General features: G+C 43.4%; 1 protein-coding gene across 1 annotated transcript in view; it reads right to left on the bottom strand.

Moving 5' to 3' along the window:
* EFCAB3 (EF-hand calcium binding domain 3) overlaps positions 1-21,732 on the bottom strand; it is a 354,012-nt gene that overhangs the window by 27,624 nt on the left and 304,656 nt on the right. The window contains exons 163-174 of the mRNA XM_084748227.1: positions 21,071-21,175; positions 18,634-18,687; positions 17,642-17,746; positions 15,686-15,739; positions 14,051-14,155; positions 13,344-13,397; positions 12,057-12,161; positions 11,293-11,346; positions 9,331-9,435; positions 8,319-8,372; positions 4,866-4,970; positions 2,466-2,519 (exon numbers count right to left, since the gene is read on the bottom strand). Of these exons, the coding sequence (XP_084604353.1) occupies positions 2,466-2,519; positions 4,866-4,970; positions 8,319-8,372; positions 9,331-9,435; positions 11,293-11,346; positions 12,057-12,161; positions 13,344-13,397; positions 14,051-14,155; positions 15,686-15,739; positions 17,642-17,746; positions 18,634-18,687; positions 21,071-21,175 (954 nt within the window). The remainder of the gene's footprint in view (positions 1-2,465; positions 2,520-4,865; positions 4,971-8,318; positions 8,373-9,330; positions 9,436-11,292; positions 11,347-12,056; positions 12,162-13,343; positions 13,398-14,050; positions 14,156-15,685; positions 15,740-17,641; positions 17,747-18,633; positions 18,688-21,070; positions 21,176-21,732) is intronic.

Genomic DNA, 21,732 nt, shown 5'->3' with positions numbered 1-21,732 from the left:
AGGCTTAGGTGTTTCAAGTGCTCAAGCCAGGCCCAGTCTCTTTCTTTCTGCTGCCTGCTGATCTGGATGTGGAACTCTCAGCTCCCTCTCCAGCACCATGTCTGCCTGCATGCTGCCCCACTTCCCGCCATGATGAGAACGGACAAAACCTATGAAATGTAAGCCAGACCCCAGTTAAGCATTTTCCTTTCTAAGAGGAAAATACTTTCCATGGTCGGTGTCTCTTCACAGCAACAGGACCCTGACTAAGACGCTGCTTTTGGTGTCTTAATGTATGTATCAAACCCCCAAATATTAAGATTTGGGTTAGAACTGAAATCTATTTTTTTCCTTATCAAAATGTGGGTTAGCTTTCTTTGTTTGTTTCTTTTATTTTTGGCGTGTGGGTGCGGGGGTGGTGGTGGTTCAAGACAGGGTTTTTCTGTATGGCCTTGGCTGTCCTGGACTTACTCAGTAGACGAGGCTGGCCTGGAACTCATAGAGATCCTCCTGCCTCTGCCTCCCTGAATGCTAATTGGGATTACAGGCATACGACAAACTCTTGGGAGAAAGTGGACCTAATGGTTTAATTTCCTGTGTTTAACTGAGTTTGCCATGGCCAGATAAGCCAATTATGTGTTTTGTTTTTGCTTTTGTTTTTAACACCAAGAAAGATCTGAGGCAAGTTATAGAAGCCTGCAAAGGATAGTGGCTCTTTGTGGGCACAGAGGCACCACGCACGAGATAACCTGCTACTCAGAGGCAGTGTGGCAGTGTAGGTAGAAATATCTCCCTTGTACGAGGTGTGAATCCTTTGATCCCTGCATTCCTAATCCTGGGGATCAACTCAGGTTGGCAGGCTTGCTGTTGAGTGCCTCTGACCACTGAGCCATCTTGTTGTAACCCCCAATTTTTTTTTATCTTTAATTTTCTTTTTCAACTTGGAAACATGAAGGTAAATACCAGAATTTAAATGTATCTTTTTTAAATTAAAGTTTATTGTGCATGTATTTGCATAAAGTCTCTACATTTTTCTTAAATCCTTTCAACCAGACGTGTAGAGATAAATCAAAAAGTCATTCCCCACACCTTCTGTGTTTATCCTCACGTGTTGGGGACACAGAGACAACACCTGAGTTCCTCACTGAAGGATGTATGCTTGGGTTCTATGGCTGAGGGATGAGGGTGAAGAGAGTTCCTCAGCATAGTACCCAACTCTGCCCATTGTTTTCTCTGTGAGCATAGGACGTAGGTGCCCATTGTTTTCTCTGTGAGCATAGGACGTAGGTGCCCATTGTTTTCTATATGAGCATAGGCCGTAGGTGCCCATTGTTTTCCATGTGAGCATAGGACATAGGTGCCCATTGTTTTCTATGTGAGCATAGGACGTAGGTGCCCATTGTTTTCTATATGAGCATAGGACGTAGGTGCCCATTGTTTTCTCTGTGAGCATAGGACGTAGGTGCCCATTGTTTTCTATGTGAGCATAGGACGTAGGTGCCCATTGTTTTCTATGTGAGCATAGGACGTAGGTGCCCATTGTTTTCTCTGTGAGCATAGGCCGTAGGTGCCCATTGTTTTCTCTGTGAGCATAGGCCGTAGGTGCCCGTTGTTTTCTATGTGAGCGTAGCACGTAGGTGCCCATTGTTTTCTATATGAGCATAGGCCGTAGGTGCCCATTGTTTTCTCTGTGAGCATAGGACGTAGGTGCCCATTGTTTTCTATGTGAGCATAGGACGTAGGTGCCCACTGTTTTCTCTGTGAGCATAGGACGTAGGTGCCCATTGTTTTCTGTGTGAGCGTAGGACGTAGGTGCCCATTGTTTTCTATGTGAGCATAGGACGTAGGTGCCCATTGTTTTCTGTGTGAGCGTAGGACGTAGGTGCCCATTGTTTTCTATGTGAGCATAGGACATAGGAACATACAATTATGTCTGAAGCAGGGAGGATATGGTGATAAAGCTATGGGTTATTACCAGAATCCAGAACTAATACTTATTTTTCTTTCTAATTAATTTCTCTGAATATGTACATTTTCTATAATGGACATACATCACTTTGATTTTTTCCGTGCTGGTGCTCAACTCGAGGCCACTGTGCATGCCAGTCAAGTGCTTTACCAGCACCTGACTCCCAGGTCCATGAGCTACTTTAAAAAATATTATTTGCAGTATTTCTCAGAAGCTAAGGTTGTTTTCCTTTTTTATGTTTGTGTGTTTTTCCTGCATGTATGTGAATCATGCATGTGCAGTGCCTTTGGGGGCTGGAAGAGGGCAGTGGGTCCCATGGGATTGGAGTTGCAGGGGCTTGCGAGCCACCATGTGGGTGCTGGGAACTGGAGTCAGGTCCTCTGGAAGGAGAGCTTTCAACAGCTGTGCTGGCCCTGCAGCCTCCGTGCGCTACCTTCACAACCACAAAAATACATTTGAAAATAAATACATGTCATCAAATTATCCATTTTAAGCCGAACTATAAGTTTTCACTCACGTTTAAGCTTCTTCAGGCCATCCATTATTGACTGTACGATAACCTTTCCATTCCCTGCAAAAAAATTTAATTCAGATCCAGAGGCAGCCACAAAAGAGGTAAGCAAGGCTAAGAAAGTTGTGAAGCTTTCAAAGCAACATGGTACCTAATTCTCACCCCCACAGGAAGTACAAGGCTGAAACTTCTATGTGTTCACTTTGGAATTTGGATTGGCTTTACCCTCAGTTGTATATGGTGGAACAAGGCATGACTTTTGCAGGGAGACAAGAATCTCTGCTTATGCAGCGTGCTTCCTCTTTTACACAGCTCAAAGAGTGTGGTGGATAGCCACAGGCTACAAGCTGGAAAGTGGTACCTCCAACAGAATCTGGCCTCATTCTAGAAATATCTTTTCCAAATAGATGACTATATATTTTTAATTCTTTTTATATTCATTTATTTGTGTGTGTGTGTGTGTGTGTGTGTGTGTGTGTGTGCGCGCATGAGCACCATAACATGCAAGTGGAGCTCAGAGGACATCTTGTAGGAGTTATTTCTCTCCTTCTGCCATGTGGGTTCTGGGGATCAAACTCAGGTTGTGATGCTCGGCACTAAGTGCTCTCTGCTGAGCCATCTCATCGGCATGTATATATGCACATGTGTATATATGTATGTATAATGTTATATACAACATTACATATAATATATTACATGTACTATATGTAAAAGTGAAGATATGAAGAGATTATGATGGCATATTGTTAGAGCAGGGAAGGCAGGGCCTCCTTCCTGTCCTGATGTCTAAAAAGTTTTATTTTTTTGTCGGGTGTGGTGGCACATGCCTTTAATCCCAGTACTCGGAAGGCAGAGGCTGGCAGATCTCCGCGAGTTCAAGGCCAGCCTGGTCTACAAAGTGAGTCCAGGACAGCCAAGGCTACACAGAGAAACCCTGTCTCGAAAAACAAACAACAAACAAAAAAGAAAAGAAAAGAAAAGAAAAGAAAAAAGTTTGCTGTGTATGGTAAAGTTCAAACATATGGCATATTTTCTGTCTCTAACAAAATCCTGTCAGAATTCAGAGAAGAAACAGTGGTGTTTTGGATGAGGGGTGAATGGAGGGACAGGAATGCAACAGCAGTCAAACGGGCTCTCAGGAGCGCATAGTGGAATGGGAGAGAGGGGAGGGCAGCAGTCGACACAGAGTGGTGCTAACTAGGGGCAGAAGTAGGAACACGGCAGTTTTAGGGATCTGTGCTTCAGGGGTTTGTGGCAAACAGGACAGGAGCGGCGGAGGAGACAGCTGAGGCATACACATAGGCTGTGCTGCAGGGTTTTAATTTGTTTGCTTTTATGACGCTTGCACATGATGGTGCTGGGCCAGTGCTGCACCACTGACCTGTGCTTTAGCCGCACACAGGGAACCTCTGTTCAAGGACAGGGCTACACAGAAACTATCCAGCCATGTCTCTGAAGCATAAGGCCTGGGAATGTTATCCCGCCATGTGCTTACCTTGTATAAACAACGGAAACAGTAGTAGAAGACTTAAAAAAAAAAGTAGCCACAGAACACAAGGACCAGTGGATAAGTGACACATCAATGTACAGCACTATAAATCCCAGTAAATGAGGGACGTGGTCAATCAGCGCAGACTCCTGCTCCTCCTGAGTGCCTGCCTACTGCTCACCTTATTTCCTAATTTCAATAACTCTAATATATATATGTATATTCATTATTTTATTTTTGTGTTAGAATCATGCCCTCCCCCACAGTAGCTTACTGGTTATACTTGGGATTTTAAAAAGGAAAGCACAGGCATAATTGTAACACACCGCACCGTCTCTTTACTTTTTACACTCTTGGTGGGCAAAATGTGGCTCATGGAGCAGCCGCACTGGACCTTGTTAGAAACGCAAGGTATCACCCTGGACCTGGACCCGAGCCTGTACTTTAACAAGATTCAAAGGTGTGCTTGCTGGTCTTATGTCAACTTGACACAAGCTAGGGCCATCTGGAAGGAGGCAGCCTCAGCTGAGAAAACATGCCTGCGTTAGTGCTCCTGGGTTCTATAAGAAAGCAGGCTGAGCAGGCCATGGGGAGCAAGTGAGTGAGCAGCATCCCTCCATGGCTTCTCCATCAGCTCCTGCCTCCAGGTTCCTGGCCTGTTTGAGTTCCTGTCCTGACTTCCTTTGCTAATAACCAGTGATATGGAACTGTAAGCCAGATACATCCTTCCCGCCCCAACTTGCTTTTTGGTCACGGTGTTTTGCCACAGCAACAATGACCCTAACTAAGATAGAAGGTAAGTCACACATGCACTGAAGCGCTTTACGTGATACAAAAGGATCACCTCTGAGGTCTTCTATGCTGGTGGCAAAAGTGCACTTTTAGGAAGCCACCACCACCCGTGCAGAAGCCCTCACCGTCATATGTCAGGTAGGGCATCAGCTCTTTCAGGTCTTCTTCCGTGAGCTCGATCCCCTCATTCGCCAGAAACTTGCTCAAGTTCTGGACGTCAATTGCTTCTCCTTAAGAAGAATGAGAAACGGGGGTGCAGATTTATTACAGAATCAGTTCCCACAAAGGATGACCAGTGCTGTCTGTGCTTGTGCAGACCACCGCCCTCTACACCCGGAACTAGCAGGAGTGCTGGGAAGTCCCTTGTCTGACGTTCCGCTTTGCTGTATTAGCAGGATGTGACAAAGAAAGTACTGTTCTCCAGGATTTGACACCCCCCCCCCCCACCTCCATGCACCAGGCTAGGCTGTAAGCAAGGCCTCGCTTTTCCCTTTCCTCTCTCTTCTGCCTCCGTTGAATATTCATTTTTTTTCTATATGCCACCCCTCCCTTCTTTTTTGACAAGGTCTCCCTGTGCTGCTCGTGTTGCCTATGTCATCCAGGCTGGTGTCAAAAATACAATCTTCCCGCCTCACTCTACTAAGCAGTCTGGGATCACAGGTGTAAGTCATCGCACCTGGGATGCACACCAGGGAAAACTTGAACTTTTTGAATTATATTTGCCTTTAATTTACTTCTTTGGTCTCTATGCATCCCAGCACTTCATCTTATCTCAACACAAAGAATAAAGTTTTCTTTGTGGGAGATTTAATTGCTTTAGTAGTTGTGGGCTGTTACTGCTATAGGGGGTGGCAGGGGGAGGAAATCCAATCACCCTACCACAAAAACAGTTCTCAGGGCTTTTCCTAGTCTTTGATAATGACTGTATTTATATAAAGTGAAAATCTTATGTGAATTTAATTTTGTATTTTGTCTTGTTGTAAAGACCAGGCTCATCTCAAATTTGTGATTCTCCTGCCTCAGCTTCCTGAGTGTCACTATGGTTGGCTTATGATTTATTTTTTCAACCCAAATGATTTCTTTATAAATACATATTTTTAAAAGTAGCATGTGATCTTTAAAAAAATACTAACTTTTTAAAAATTATTTTTTTAGGTTAGTGTACAAAATGACAGATTTCATATGGCATTGTTATATGTATGTTATTTCACTCTGGTCCCTTCCCTCATCACTCCTCCCTAGCTCCAGCTCGCTCCCCTCCCCCACAGCTAGCACCCTCTGGTTTCCTGCAACATGCATCTATTACCCTCTCTGTCCCACCTCTCGCAAGCTCTCATCTTCTGCTCTCACGATCCTTTCTAGTTGTGTGAGCTTCAAATATACACACATGTGCGCACATACATACACATATGAACACACACATGTAGACATGCATGCACAAGCAGTATTAAATTCAGATTTCATAAATGAGAGAACATATATTGCCTTTCCAAGTCTGGCTTAATTCATTTAGCAATGATGTGCAGCGTCCATTTTCTGAAAATTTTATGACTTCATTTTTATTTTCTGAGACAGGGTTTCTCTGTGTAGGTCTTGGCTATCCTGGAATCACTCTGTAGACCAGGCTGGCCTTGAACTCAGAGATCTGCCTGCTTCTGCCTCCTGAGTGCTGGGATTAAAGGTGTATACCACCATCACCTGGTGATTTTACTTCTTTTCTTTTTGTTTAAAGATTTATTTATTCATTATTATATATACAGTGCTTTGCCTGCATGTACTCCTGCAGGCTAGAAGAGAGCATTATATCATATTATAGATGGTTGTGAGCCATCATGTGGTTGCTGGGAACTGAACTCAGGACCTCTGGAAGAGCAGTCAGTGCTCTTAACCTCTGAGCCATCTCTCCAGCCCCGATTTTACTATTCTTTATGGGTGATTACAGTTCCATTGTCCTATATAATCCACTCATCTGTTGCTGGACATCTAAGTTGGTTCTATTTCCTGGCTATTATGAATAACATATGGTTATGCAAGTATTCTGTGGTAGTTGATAGCATTTTTCCTAAGGGATAACTGTGTCATATGGTAGCTCTATTTTCAGTTCTTGAAGGAATACTGATTTCCACACTTGCTGTACAAGTTTACATTCCCATCATCAATGAACACTTGCTCCTCTTTCCCCACATCCTCCAGCATTTTTTTTTTTTGATGGACCCATTCTGACTCGGGTGAGATGGTGTCTCAAAGAAGTTTTGATTGGCCCTATCCTAGCTAGGGTTGTTCAGCACCTTTCCAAGCATGTATTGGTTGTTGGCATTTCCTTCTGGCGTACTGTTTATTCAGGTCATTAGATTATTTATTAACTGGATAAGTTGTGTTTTAGGTGTTTTGTTTGAGATGGGGTTTCTCTGTGTGGCCCTAGTTGTCCTTGAACTCTCCTTGTAGACCAGGTTGGCCTTGAACTTAGAGACTCTCCGACCTTTGCCTCCCCAGTGCAGGGATTAAAACTATGTGCCACCACAACTGGCTTATGTGTTTCTTTTCACAGTTCTTTATATATCTTGAAAAATATGTACTATTTCCTGTATCTGTGTGTCGTCACTGTGCAGGGGCCCTGTGAACCTTATGTATAATCTTCCAGCTTTAGTGTAAGTGTATAGTGAGTCTCATATTTACACTTAGATATTTCTAATCTACCATAGTTTTCTTGCTACTTACTAGGAGAACAAAAATCTTGACAAAGGTTTTTAAATTTTACTCACTATAGTTACTCAGTATAGGGGATTATTTGGGGTAAAGGGTATGACTAGTTCTATGGGTTTGGATATCTGATTCCGGGGAAAATTTCAAGAAATGCTACAGGTATCAGCATAAATACATGTTATGGTTTACTCGCATTCAGTACATCCACAGAAATGGAAATATGCCACATAAAAGAATCTAAACTTTACACAGGGTGGCACATGATTATAATCCCAAAACTTGGGAGATAGAGACAGGAGAATTGGGATTTCAGGGTCATCTTTATCTACATAGTTGATTTCAGTGGCCTGGTATTCCTGAGATCTTGCCTTGAAAAAGCAAACCATACCGAACTAAAGGATTCCCTAGCCATCCACCCCCAACCATCCAACAACCAACCATCCAACCAACCAACCAACAACCACTCAACCATCCAACAACCAACCATTCAACCAACCAACCAACAACCACTTAACCATCCAACAACCAACCAAACATCCAACCAACCAACAACCACTCAACCATCCAACAACCAACCATCCAACCAACCAACCAACAACCACTCAACCATCCAACAACCAACCATTCAACCAACCAACCAACAACCACTCAACAATCCAACAACCAACCATTCAACCAACCAACCAACAACCACTCAACCATCCATCAACCAACCATTCAACCAACCAACAACCAACCAAACATCCATCCAACCAACCAAACATGTACATACAAAGGGCAACCTTTATGCATGGGAAAGATATTTATGGAGTATTTAGTAGCTAAGTGTTTAAGATGCTGCTTGTAAATGTTTCCTATCATGGCTTGAAACTCACCCTTGACATAACTGACAATATCCATCAGTTCACTCAGATCCACAGTTTTGTTACCTGTAAATTAAGGGGAGAAGATTATATGCTTCTAAGTCTCATAAAAGTTATGCTCCATTACCTTCTTATGAAGAACCTAAGAACTTAGTCATCCTCCCGCTGCCATGAGTTTTCCTTAGAATTTTATGAATTTATCCACAGAGTTAACAGTGCTATCTTGGAGATAAAGAAAGCTTATACTGTGAAATGAATAATTATTTTATCTTCTATTTTTCCAGTGCTTTAGGGACCACCAGAAAAAAAAATACAGTTATTTTTTACTATCTGCTAACTGAAACAGCATTTTTTTTGAGTATTACTTTAGACAGCAAACCATGGTAGCAGCATGGCTGCAGCCTTGTCACTAATGTAAACCATGCAAGGTTCACGCCAGTGCTGTCGACATGTTGCTTATGCTCATCTCTATTCTAAAAACGACAACAATCTGACCTGCTAGAAGAACTCACACACTTTACAAAAGTATTAGCCATTTGCATTTTGAATGTTTTGATAAACTATATTTCAGCATGACTTGTTTCTTGCTAATCGTGTGCATCTGAAAAATTACTCAGAGGGGAACTATTACAGCAGATGCAGAAACAGGTCCACGGCACAGTAAAACCCCTGATCTATATGAAGACAACAGAGTGGCCAGGAGGAACCGGAGCAGGAGGGTGTGTGTGTGTCCGTGTTCCCATAAGGGCTACATTTCCCTGGCCAGCAGGGTGGTGCTGGGGGTACTCACCTTCAGGTGGAAGTGTGTGTGTGTGTGTGTGTGTGTGTGTGTGTGTGTGTGTGTGTGTGTATGTCCGCATGAGGGCTACATTTCCCTGGCCAGCAGGGTGGTGCTGGGGGTACTCACCTTCAGGTGGAAGTGTGTGTGTGTGTGTGTGTGTGTGTGTGTGTGTGTGTGTGTGTGTGTGTGTTCGCATGAGGGCTACATTTCCCTGGCCAGCAGGGTGGTGTTGGGGGTACTCACCTTCGGGTGGAAGTTGGGACACTAGTTCTTCAAGTTCTTCATCTCTCATCTTAATTCCCATGATTTTCAAGAGAGATTCCACTTTCTTAACTTTGACCCGTGGCCCTTAGGAAGGAAGGGGCATTGATTCGTAAGGGAGCTGATCATGACCGTACATAAAAATCCTGCCGGGAAGTCAGACCCTGGAGCTCAGGAAACTGCCAATGTGTGCCTGTCCTGTCCCAAGATTTAGATATATATGAAATAAGTACTCACTTCTTTTTTTTAAAGATTTATTTATTATGTATACAGTATCTACATATATGTGTGCACACCAGATAAGGGCACTAGATCCCACTATAGATAGTTATGAGCCACCCGGTGGTTGCTGGGAATTGAACTCAGGACCTCTGGAAGAGCAGCCAGTGCTATTAACCGCTGAGCCATCTCTCCAGACCCCAGCTTTCACTTCCTAACAGGTTTACATTTGTGGAAGACAAGGAGATGTTTGTTGCCTTTTTGGGTGCTGGGAATCAAACTCAGGCAGTGCTCTGCCTGACATTTTACAAACCTTAAGAATATTTTAAAATTAAAATAAACTTACATACATTCCTTCATCCTCCTCCTCCTTACAACCCCTCTTATAGCTCCCCCTCAAATTCATGTTTTTGAGGGCTGACCCCTGTTAGGGAGCTCATTCCTAGGAAGATGAAGTCTCCTCCCCTCAGTAGTCCTTAATTGTAGCTTTTCATCTCAGCCGAGGGCTATGTCACATCTCCCTCGTCCACACTGACAGCCAGGGCAATTGGATTCATTTCTTTTATGTGTATGAGTATTTTGTGTGCATGTATTTGTGTACCCCGTGTGGATGCCTGGTGTCCACAGAGGTCTGAAGACAGCGTCAGATCCCATGGGACTGGAGCTAAGGCTGGCTGTGCAGCATGGTGTGGGTGCTGGGAACTGAACCTGGGTCCTCTGTAAGAGCAATGAACGCTCTTAGCCATTACGCCATCTCCCCAGGCCCTACCTTTACTTTTCTTTTCTTTTTTTTCAGTCTTTTTCGAGACAGGGTTTCTCTGTGTAGCCCTGACTGTCCTAGACTCACTTTGTAGACCAGGCTGGCCTCTGCCTCCCAAGTGCTGGGATTAAAGGCATGCGCCACCACCACCTCCGGGCACTACCTTTACTTTTCAAGTAGGTTTTGTTTTGTTTTGTTTTGCTTTTTGTTTTGTTTTTGAGAAGTGATTACTTCTCAAGCTGGAAAATTTCTGGTAATTTTTTTCTTTCAGAACTTGGAGCTGAATCCAGGACTCACACATGCTGAGCAAGCACACTACTACTGAGTTAACATCCCATCACATTTTCAAAAAATTATTTTTTGAGATAGAGTATGGCTAAGTTGTTCAGGATGGCTTCAAACTTGGAATCCTCCTGCATCAACCTCTGGTAGCATTTTAAAACACAGTGTCGTAATAATAATGATTAAAAGAGCATACTGGGTGTGGTGGCCCATACTGGCAGTCCCATTACTTAATTGGATGAGATAAGAGGATTGCTGCAAACTGGAGGCCAACCTGGACTAACAAAATGGGGCCAGCCTGGGCTACAAAATAAGGTCCTATCTAAAAACACCTAAAGAAACAAACAAACAATAACAACACATACACAAGATTAAAAGGACAGTGTCCACAATAATAGGATACGTACGTAACCTATGGCTCTCAAAGTTCATGCAAAGAAAGAGGTAAGTTATCAGTCATATTGATGGATCAACAGATTGGCAGGAAGCAAAGCTGGACCATTCTAAGAGCTAACACTAGATATAAACGTTTCCCCCCTTTAGCAGGGCCTTGCTATATACTGCACATAGGATTGGAATTCACAATCCTCCTGTCTCAGCTTCTCAAGAAGTAGGACTACAGGCACCTGGCCAAGTTTTTTTTTTTTTTTTTAATTTTACTTGTTTCCATGCGTCTCACTCACCTTTGAGATTCTTGACATATTTTAGCAATCTGTTCTTATATATCTTCCCACCAGCTGTAAGGTAAGATGCCAGTCAGAGCGTAAGTTAGTTGCCGGGAAGGTTCACAAACAGCGAGAGCACAAAACATCTGTAATTTTAGGAAAACTCCTCAGGCCACCTTCTAATTTGTTTGGACATTTACTTTTACCGTAATATAAGAATGAAGCCAAATATAAAGAAGTGATTTATAAGTATATACATTGGTTGAGTTAAAACGTCTTAATTTCCCCTTTCAACTTTTTATTTTCCTCTTCTTTTGAAAAAAAAAAAAGTTTCTTCTTTTAAAAAACTGCACAGATGTCTATGCCCTACATGCATGCAATACAAGCAGAGCCCAGAAGAGGGCGCCAGATTTACTGGTATTAGAAATACAGATGGGTTTGAGCTGTTGCTCAGGTGCTGAGAACCAAACCCTGAGTCTCTGAAAGAGCAATAAGCGCTCATAACCGCTGTGCCATCGCTCCACTCCTTTTCCAGGTCGTTCCTTAGAGCTGGCAGTATGCCGAGGGCCCCAGGAACATTTCACTTGGACAGTAGAGGTTAGTGAAAGATATTGCCAGTCTTCAGGATTAAAATGTGAGCAACAAGACCAGGCAACAGGATTTCTCTTACTGTGGGGATTATATTTTCTTGGTGGGTTTCCTTGGCTACAAACATACAAGTTTAGAAGTATTCACCTCTGCGGCCCTGCACCCAGGTCCGAGGGAGTGGCTTCAGTACTCACCGTAAGGTGCCAGATCCTTCTGCAGTCCCCTGTACACCTTGTCCGGGAGCACCAGTCCCATTTTCCTCAGCACGTTTTTCAGATCATCCATGTTAGCTTTCTCCCCTTTAGAAAGTTGCAGGTTTTTAAACATGTAAGGATTTTAGCAATGGATGGATGATTTCCTTTACTTATTGTGTGTGTGGCCATGCAAGCACTTTCTGTGCACATGTGCATGTGGAGGTCAGAGGTCAGCCTTTGACCCTTAGGAGCTGTCTGCTTTTTTGAGGCAGGGTCTCTCACTGGGAGGTGGGGCTGGATGCGTAGGTGATGCTGATGTCAGTCAACCCCAGAGACTTGCCTGGCTCCGCATCCCTAGCTCTAGGCTTACAAGTTTGTGCCACTATTCCCAGTGTTTGCCCTGTGTGTTCTGGGTTAGGGTTAGGGTTAGGGTTAGGGTTAGGGTAAGGGTTAGGGTTAGGGTTAGGGTTCTGGGTTAGGGTTAGGGTTAGGGTTAGGGTTAGGGTTAGGGTTACGGTTAGGGTTAGATTCTGGGTTAGGGTTAGGGTTAGGCTCTCTGGACTGAGCTATCTCCCCAGGTCCCAAGCACAGATGATTTTAAATCATGGATAAGTGTTATTTAAATTACTTATGTGGTACAATCTTACAGGAGGGAAATGTCAAAGAAAATTGCTAAGATACAGAAATTCAAAGGGCATGTGAACGTGCCATTTGTTCTAGAAGGAGGATTTAGACTTTATTTCAAACTCACGCTCCAGACACAGATCAAACACCAGCACACGATCTGACTCTCAGGGTTGCTGTGTAGCAATAGGTCTGCAGCAGCTTCACCGCAAGATGCAACAGTTTTGGCTGTTTAGACATCCAGTCTAATTCTCTGTAGTTCCTCCCTGAACACACGCGCGCGCACACACACACACACACACACACGCACATGCATACACACATGCACATACAAATACACACATACAAACATGCACATACACATGCACCCATACACACACATGCACACACATACACACATGCACACACACAAACATGCACACACACATGCACACACATACACACACATGTGCACATAAACACACACACACATGCACACATACAAACACGCACACACATGCCCTACACAAGCAAATAGCAAGATTGTGCGACAAATAGTCAACTTTTAATTTTGCATAAGTGTTAATTTTGTAGCCTCAGAAGAAAACTAATGTTTAAAGACACTATATTTTTCTATAAATAGGCCCTAGTTAACAATGAATGCCATGTTAACCATTTACTTACCAGTAAAAGTTTTTGCTTCATCCATTAACACACTTAAATCGACCATTTCGTTCTCTAAAGGAAAAGACAGTCAAGAAACAGAGATCCAGTTAGGTTTGGAAAAGTCACAAAAAATTTATTATAAAGAGTCATCTTTCGTGGTTTTTATTTGAACGGTTTTAGTTCACAAAGAAAGGACAAGAGAAGATGGAGATGTAAAGACATCACTGAGATAACGGTAATCCTGCTCTGTAATCCCACTCTGAGATAACGGTAATCCCACTCTGAGATAAAGGCACCGTGCTGTCATCCCTCCCCTTTAGCCACTGGTTCTGGGTCTGAATTCCAGAATCCTCTCATGAAAACCCTGGGCTGAGGCCCATCTCTAATTTTCTTCCTAAAGGATTACACTGGCTTTGCCTCTTTGACATTTCTGTCCAGCTAAATTGATCTTATCAAATTATTAACAAACTATGTCATTAAAAGTAGGCATAGAAGCTTATGTTACTAATTCCAGCATTCGGGAGGATGAGGCAGAAGGATTGCTATGAGTTTGAAGGACCTTAGGACCAATATAAGAGAAAATGAACAAGGAAGAAAGAAATATGTGTGATGTACATTTGTTAACTGCTACACAGACTTTGTGGACATGGCGAAAGGGACTGACTTTCATATGGCCACCTGCAGAACCTCTTTCTTTCTAGGACAGTGGTATCAGAGACACTCACCGTTGATGGGCAGACATCTCATCAGGTCGTCAGAGTCTTCCTTTTCAAGTTTGAATTCTGCATTCTTCAAGATCAGTGGCACTTTAGAGACGTGAACTTTTTTCCCTTAAGAAATAAGGAGATGGAAGTAAATATAAGTGACGCCCACAGGGGAAGGTGACGGCTTTAAGACTGTGGAGCGCGGGTCAGAGGGGCGGTTCACGGCTTAACAGCACCCCTAGCTCTTCAAAACGCAGCACTCAGTGGAGCAGACTCTCTTCTGGACCCCATGGGTACCTGCATGCACGTGCACACACCCACACACAAGAGGGATAATTAAAAAAATAAAACAAATCTTAAATGTGACATATTAAAGACTACGGACCCAATCCCAGGGGAACAGTGAGATGTTGGCTATTTTACAGCCCAGATCGATCACTGTTAGAGTTGGGAAGAGAAAAATGTTCTCCTCTCACTGAGGTACCACTTTCAGTTGAAGTGACCACAGTTAGAGGGAAACTGTAATAGAGACTACCTCATAAGAAACGACAACCACAAGTCTGTGACAGTGACACAGTACTAGCCCCGCGGTTCTCTCTGCTGTGGTCAAACGGAAAGAGGAATGTTGTGCTGAGAGCCACAGTGAGTGAGTTCCAAGGGAGATTCAGAATGAGCAAACAGTGAGCATATGTCATGTGTATATTTAACTCATGCAGGATCCATCCATTTGCCCACAAACTTCAGTATTTCCTTGTTTTTAATAGCTGAGTAGTACTCCATAGCGTAAATATACCACAGTTTCTTTATCCTGTCTTTGACTGAGGGACATCTAGGTTGTTTCCAGGTTCTGGCTATTACGAATAAGGCTTCTATGAACATGGTGAACATATGTCCTTGTTGTGTGCTGGAGCATCTTCTGGGTGTATTCCAAGGAGTGGAGTAGCTGGGTCTGGAGCAAGCCCTATTTCTAGTTTTCTTAGTTGGACACTAGCCCAACAGAGATGTCCCCTGAAAGTCTTTACTTAGTCAGACATTGGGATAGATACTGGGATGTCCTATTGGCACTCTAGGTGAGAAAGGTAAGGAAGAATGGGGAAATAGAAGAATCCAGAGGGTTCCAGAAAACCTACAAGAAGACCATCAAGGCTGGCAGATCTGGACCCAGGCAGGGCAGCTCAAACTACTGTACCAGCCAAGGTCAATGCTTGCAGTAAACCCAGAACCCCTATCCAGATCTAGCCAATGGACAGCACATTCTCCAGAATTGTGTTGAGAGCAGGGACTGACTCGGACATGAATCTGGTGCCCCTTAATTGACCACTTCCCCTTGATGGGGAGACCTGGTGATACTCAGAGGAAGAGTAAGCAGGTTACCAGGAAGAGACCTGACAGGCTGTGATCTTATCGTGGGGGACAAGGTCCCCTCCTGTCACAGACCTAGGGGAGGGGAATAGGATGAAAGAGGGAGGGGGAATGGGAAGATACAAGTGAGGGGATAACAAGTGAGATGTAATCTGAATAAATTACTTAAAAATTTTAGAAAAGAATGAGCAAAAAGTAGTAGAGTCATGGAACAGCAAGATTCTAGTGAATGAGACCTTTAAACAAAGCAAATGCAAACACAGGAATTGCAGGCCCCAGGCTCAGGACTCTTACCTTTGATCGGCACCACACTGTCCAGTAATCTTTTCATATAGACTGTTCCATCTTCTGTAAGATATGGTGAGATGCAAGGAAAAGGATGAGAAACTCTGTAATATATTCTCTCTCTCTCCTCTCTCTCTCCTCCCTCCCTCCCTCCTCTCTCTCTCTCTCTCTCTCTCTCTCTCTCTCTCTCTCTCTCTCTCTTAGTTAGGATTAGCTGATCCTGCACAACACTGAGTTCTCTGCAGCTCAGGTTACTTCCATCTTTTCTTTCTAGATTTATTTATTTATTATGTATACAATGTTGTATCTGCATGCACACCTGAATGCTAGAAGAGGGCACCAGATCTCATTATAGATGGTTGTGAGCGACTATGTGGTTGCTGGGAATTGAACTCAGGAACTCTGGAAGAGCAGATGGTGCTCTTAACCTCTGAGCCAACTCTCCAGCCCTAGTAATCCATTTTTTTATATGATGCACCTAGCAACTTATTTTCAGCCTCACACAACAGAGAAGGACCGCTCTCCCTGAGTCTTAGTTGGGACCCCTGGGGGCCGATAAGGTGTGTTACAGACACATTTTCCTCTCCTGCCTTCTTTTTCTTGCAGTTTAGCTCTGCCTTTCTCTCTTTTCTCTGCCTTTGTGGCATATCTATATGCCCACGAGGCATCCGTACATGTTTAGCCCAAATGGCAGACCCTATAAAGGGAGAATATTAAAAATAGCTACTGGTCAGGCATGCTAGTACATGCCTGCCTCTTAACATTTGAAAGGCTGAGGCAGGAGGATCATGACTTGAGGGCAGCTTGGGCTACATAGTGAGCTTAAGGCCAGTATGCAATAAGACTCTCTCTCTTCTCCTCTCTCTCTGTCTCTCTTTGTCTGTCTGTCTGTCTGTCTCTGTCTCTCTCTCTCTCTCTCAAAAAGTTGTCAATCTGACCAGGAATAAAATAAATATTTTAAATTACTTGCTAAATAACTCCATAAGTGAAGGCAAAGTAAAACTGGGACAGATAATGGGGAATATCTACCAGCACAGTATGTTCTCCTGGGTTCTATCTGTCCCCAGAGAGCTCAGCCTGTGGACCCTCCACGTCTGGCATGGGTCAGATACAGTCTCTAGTACAGGCCACCTGCCTCTCCTTGCTACTTGCATAGAGTGGAAGTGCCCAGAAAGCTGCAGGGTGGGGGCAGCAGCAGAGGGCTTGCTCAGCATGCAGAAGAGACCATCTTGACCAGCAGCAGTACCAAGGGGAAGAAGAGAGGGAGGAAAGAAGGGAGGCAAGCATGCTGCGGAGTGATTGGCTCCTTGAGAGAACAGTGAGGAGGCAGGCGGGAGAGGGCAGACACGGAGAAAGGGCAGTCGGAGGTGCACGCACCCGAACTCAGATGGGTACCAAACTTTGCCTGCTCACGTTGCTAATGCTCCTCCCTCCAGGAGGACTAGTACCCTTGCAAGTGTGCAAGCTTGCTCTCGCTTGGGGGACAAGTGGGACAGGAACAATGGGGACAGGGAAGGAAGCGCAGCTGATAGATCTACAGAACAGACTGTCTTTTTTTTTTTTCTCCCCCATGAGCCAATGCAGCTGATTTGGAGGTAGAACTTTTGAGGGCTTCTGGGCTATAGCACTGACAGAACAGGCACTACTTACACAGACACACGGTGCTGGAGTGAACCCTGATCACAGGAGTTTACTCTGTGTGTGTGTGTGTGTGTGTGTGTGTGTGTGTGTGTGTAGATGGGAGGTTTCCCAGGGGACAGACAGAGGTGAAAGTACACTGCAGGGAATTGGGGGAGGGGCTGCAGAAGTTACCCAGGGTCCACTTATTGAATACAAGAGAGAAGTTTCTTACTTTCAAATGAAAACACAAACAAGAACAAGGCGTCTTTTTCATCACAGTTCTCACCCGGAAGCCCACAATGCCCCATTCATGTCTCTGAAGCCAGCAGCCTGCTACATACTCACTAGCGATTGGCAGGGACTTCAATAGCCTTGACTCTTCTTTTTCAGTGAGTGTGATTCCCATGTTTTCCAGAACATTTCTTATGTCTTTGGTGTCAACCTTTTCTCCTTTAAGTACGTGGGAATTATTTCAGGTTAAGAGATAATGATTTCAATTTAAGAAAAGTATAACAAAGTACAGCACTATTTCTAACTGCAAGATGAAGCAAGTACAAAGATGTAAGCCAATGTCACTACTCTGGAATTATTTGAAATTCAGTATCTGAAAGCATTTTTAAATGTTGGGTAAGTGGACAACACTTGTGTGTCTCTTTCTCTCTTCTCTCTCTCTCTCTCCTCCCTCCCCCCCCTCTCTCTCTCTGTTTGTCTGGCACAGCCTAGAGTAGCATCGAGATTCTTTGTTTTCCCTTTGCATCACCCACAATGTGAGGACACAGGGTCCAAGACACTACCCCGCAGCAGGAAGTGACCTGAAACACAGCAGATGCTGAGGATGCAAGCGTCTTGGTGTTGGGATTTTCCAGACTCCACAGTGATGAAAAAGAAACATCTGTTGTTTATAAATTACTCAGACTGAGGTATTTTGTTTTATAGCAGAAAGCATTAAGATAGATGGCATAGGACTTATACACTTCTAATGGTATGTAAAATCTCTTGTTTCTCCTTAATGGCCTGAATTATGGAACTGGTTGTTCATAGTGACCACGTTCCTGATGCACAACTTTTGCATTCAAATTCACTATGGCAACTTAAATTTGGTTCTTCAGACACTAGGGTAATGAATAGTGTACTGGCACAAATATTGAAGTTAATATTTCTTCCTGAGAAGAAATTGTAATACTCAACATTTCTGTCAAGGAGACAAAATTATCTGTAAGTACTAGGGAGCTTAGTGACTTAGTCAGTACTGGAGGGGTAGACAGCATTCTAAGGGCGGCAGTTCCTCCACACACCGCCAGGGGCGCAGTGTCTTAACATCTTACACGAATTCTCACCTGTGAAAGATTTTGCTGCATCCATCAACACATCCAAGCTAACCTTTTTATGTTCTGCAAGAAAAGTCAGACTTTAGATTCAATGATGAAGGTTTAAAAAATAAACATATTTTAAAAAGCTCTTGAAATAGGCCATACAGAATTACTGCAAGTTTTCACACTTTTGTCCAGAATTTTTTGTCTTTTAAATCAACAACGTGGACTAGAGAGAAGATTCAAGCTGTAAGTGTATGTCTGCTCGATGGATATTATTTTTCTCTTTTCTGCTCTGAGCTGTTGGCTGCCAAGTGTCCTCACAGCATTCTGAGGAATGGAGTTTGGCTGGTGTCAGCAGACCTAGTCCTCTGGTGCTGAGTCAGCAGAGCCATGTTAGAGCAGGGCTTGTGTGGTCCACCCCCCTCCTGAGTCTCCTCCGCCCTCTACCTGCCCCACAGTGGCAGCGCTTGCACTGGAGAGTGGGGATAACTACGGCCTTGCGCGCGCTCCTGGCATCTGAAAGCACCAGCCATCCTTCTGTTCTGTGCTCTGTGTTCTTGGAGTAAGAGAATGTCAGTTTCACCAGAGAATGACCTTGGTAAAACAGCAAAATTTGAGTGTGTGTGTGTGTGTGTGTGTGTGTGTGTGTGTGTGTGTAGGCCAGAGGTCAGCCTTGGATGTCACTCCTCAGGAGCTGTCTACCATGTTTTTCAAGACAAGGTCTCTTCCTGGGATCTGATACCAGTTAGGTCAGCTATCCCAGCAAGCCCCAGGGATCTGCCCAGCTCCACTCTCCTAGTGCTTACAAGTGTGAGCCACAAAGTCCACCATTTTACGTGGGCTCTGGGCCGGAAGTCAGGGCCCTTACGCTAGTGCAGGATGTGCCTTATGGACTGAGCCCTCTCCCCAGCTCTAAATGTGACTAAAAAATACTGAACGACTAAGTGTGGCAATATGTATGGGGACAATTAGTCACTACTGTGCAAATGACCAAAGCATGTTGTGAAATCATGCCTGGGTAGAAAGATGAAAAGTTAAGGCAGACTAATAAGCTTTAGCATAAGCCAGGAGTGGTGGCACGTGTAATCCCAGCACTCAGGAGGCAGAGGCAGGTGGATCTCTGTGAGTTTGAGGCCAGCCTGGTCTACAAAGCGAGTCCAGGACAGCCAAGGCTACACAGAGAAACTCTGTTTCCAAAAATAAAAAACCAAAAACCAAAACCAAACCAAACCAATCAACCAACCAAACAAAAGGGTTTAGCGCTAGAGTTTTTGATTCCATATATTATGAGTTCAGGTTATTTTTACCAAAACTGTAAGCTAGTCCATCAAGGGCTGGGGCTGCAACTCAGTGGTGGAGTGCCTGCCTACCATGTGTGAGGCTCTATGCGCAAACCAGAATTAAGTCAAACAACCAAAATATTCCAGCATTTGGCATGAGGAAGATACATGAGAGTCTAGCGGAACACTAAAACAATCAATAACAGTGTAAGACAATTCTTCTCACCGTTAGGCTTTGTTTTGAGAAAATATTTTCATAAAATATATTTTTTCAAATAATAAATTTATTGTTATTATTAAATAATATGATGAGCCAGGCCTTGCGACGTATACTTGTAATACCAGCTCTCAGGACTGAGGCAGGGGAGTTTAAAGTCAGCCTGGAGCTTCATGTCATTTCCTAATCGGGCTATGTAATGAGACACTATCTCAAAAAAAAAAAATAGTTGTAAAAGTTTAAAGAATTACTACATAAACACTGTTAAAGTGTGTTTTAGTTTCTAATGCAGTAAATATTGACAACTAATAATTTATAAAACATCAGAATGAAGTTCTGAGTCAAAACACCTGAGAACCCCTAGTGGGGTTGCTTGTTGGTTTCATGGTTTTTAGATACATTTCTGGAAACTAATGGTATTAATAATCAGGAAATGCATTTTCTATTTTTTTCATTCTTTCTTTTTTCTTTTTTCTTTTTCTCTGTGGGGCTGGTCTTGAACTCACAGAGATCCGCCTATCTCTGCCTCCCAAGTGCTGGGATTAAAGGCGTGCACATTTACTGCCTGGCTGCATTTTCAATTAAAAAAAGAATAGGGTCTCATTATTTGATCTTGGCTGGCCTGAATCTCATTATGTAGAGTAAATTGGCCTAAGATGAATAGAGATCCACCTACTTCTGCCTCTTGACTGCTGTCACTATGGCCCACAGACTTTTAATTGTTAAATAGCCTTTTCCTCTTTATTCTGTGTCACTGTTTCCCCATTCTCCTTTGAGTTTCTACATTCGGCGCATTTCTACATCAGTCTTCTGTGTTTGTCACCAGTGTGGTTCCGTAAGCAAAGCCCTTACATTCTCTCTGGCCCTGGCTTTTCTCTGCACATCACTCCTTCCCTTGCTGCTCTCAGGCTGGGCCTGGCGTTGTCTCCGGCATGAACGGCATGACCGTGTCATGAGCACTCACCAGTCACAGGCAGATGAGCCCGCAGGTCCTTCAGTTCTTTCGCTTCCAGTTTGAAACCAGTGTTTTGAAGAACAGCTTTCAGGTCGTTCACATTAACTTTCCCTCCTTAATAAAAACAAGGAACAGTAAAGTTCTTAGAAAATGAAGAATTTGGACTGTCAGCCCCTACCCAGAAGCGAAACTGGTCGGTACAGCAAGTCACACAGCAGTCTGCAACGCGCTTCCATCACCAAACTTCTGAGAGAAGTATGTGAGGAGAAAAAGTATGCTTTGGCAATTCTGGTGAGTTAGGCAAAGAGAATAAAACGTAAGATTTGAAACTAACTACGGTAACAAAAAATAACCTCCCAAATATACTTTTACATAAAAGGAAAACTCTAGCTAATGAGAAAGAATTACTAAAACTACTGGCATGGTTTTTATTGACTTAATTTGAAATACGAGTTATTTATATGTATCAGTTGTATATATATAATTTCTATATAATCTATGTAACATACATAAACACATTATATTTTGGATGAGCTAAAAATTGTTAAAAAAGTGAACCACGGTGTGAAGGTGGAGGTGGGGTAGGGAGAGAAACCAGAAAAAAAAGAGGTGGTTAGTAAAATTAAGTACACAAATATTAAAGATGCCCATATATTAAAGTTGATCATAGT

This window comes from Acomys minous, assembly GCF_964271855.1.
Source record: "Acomys minous genome assembly, chromosome: 12".
NCBI lineage: Eukaryota > Metazoa > Chordata > Mammalia > Rodentia > Muridae > Acomys > Acomys minous.
The sequence above is the reverse complement of the archived record's forward strand: the minus strand, read 5'-3'. Positions and strand labels throughout refer to the sequence as shown.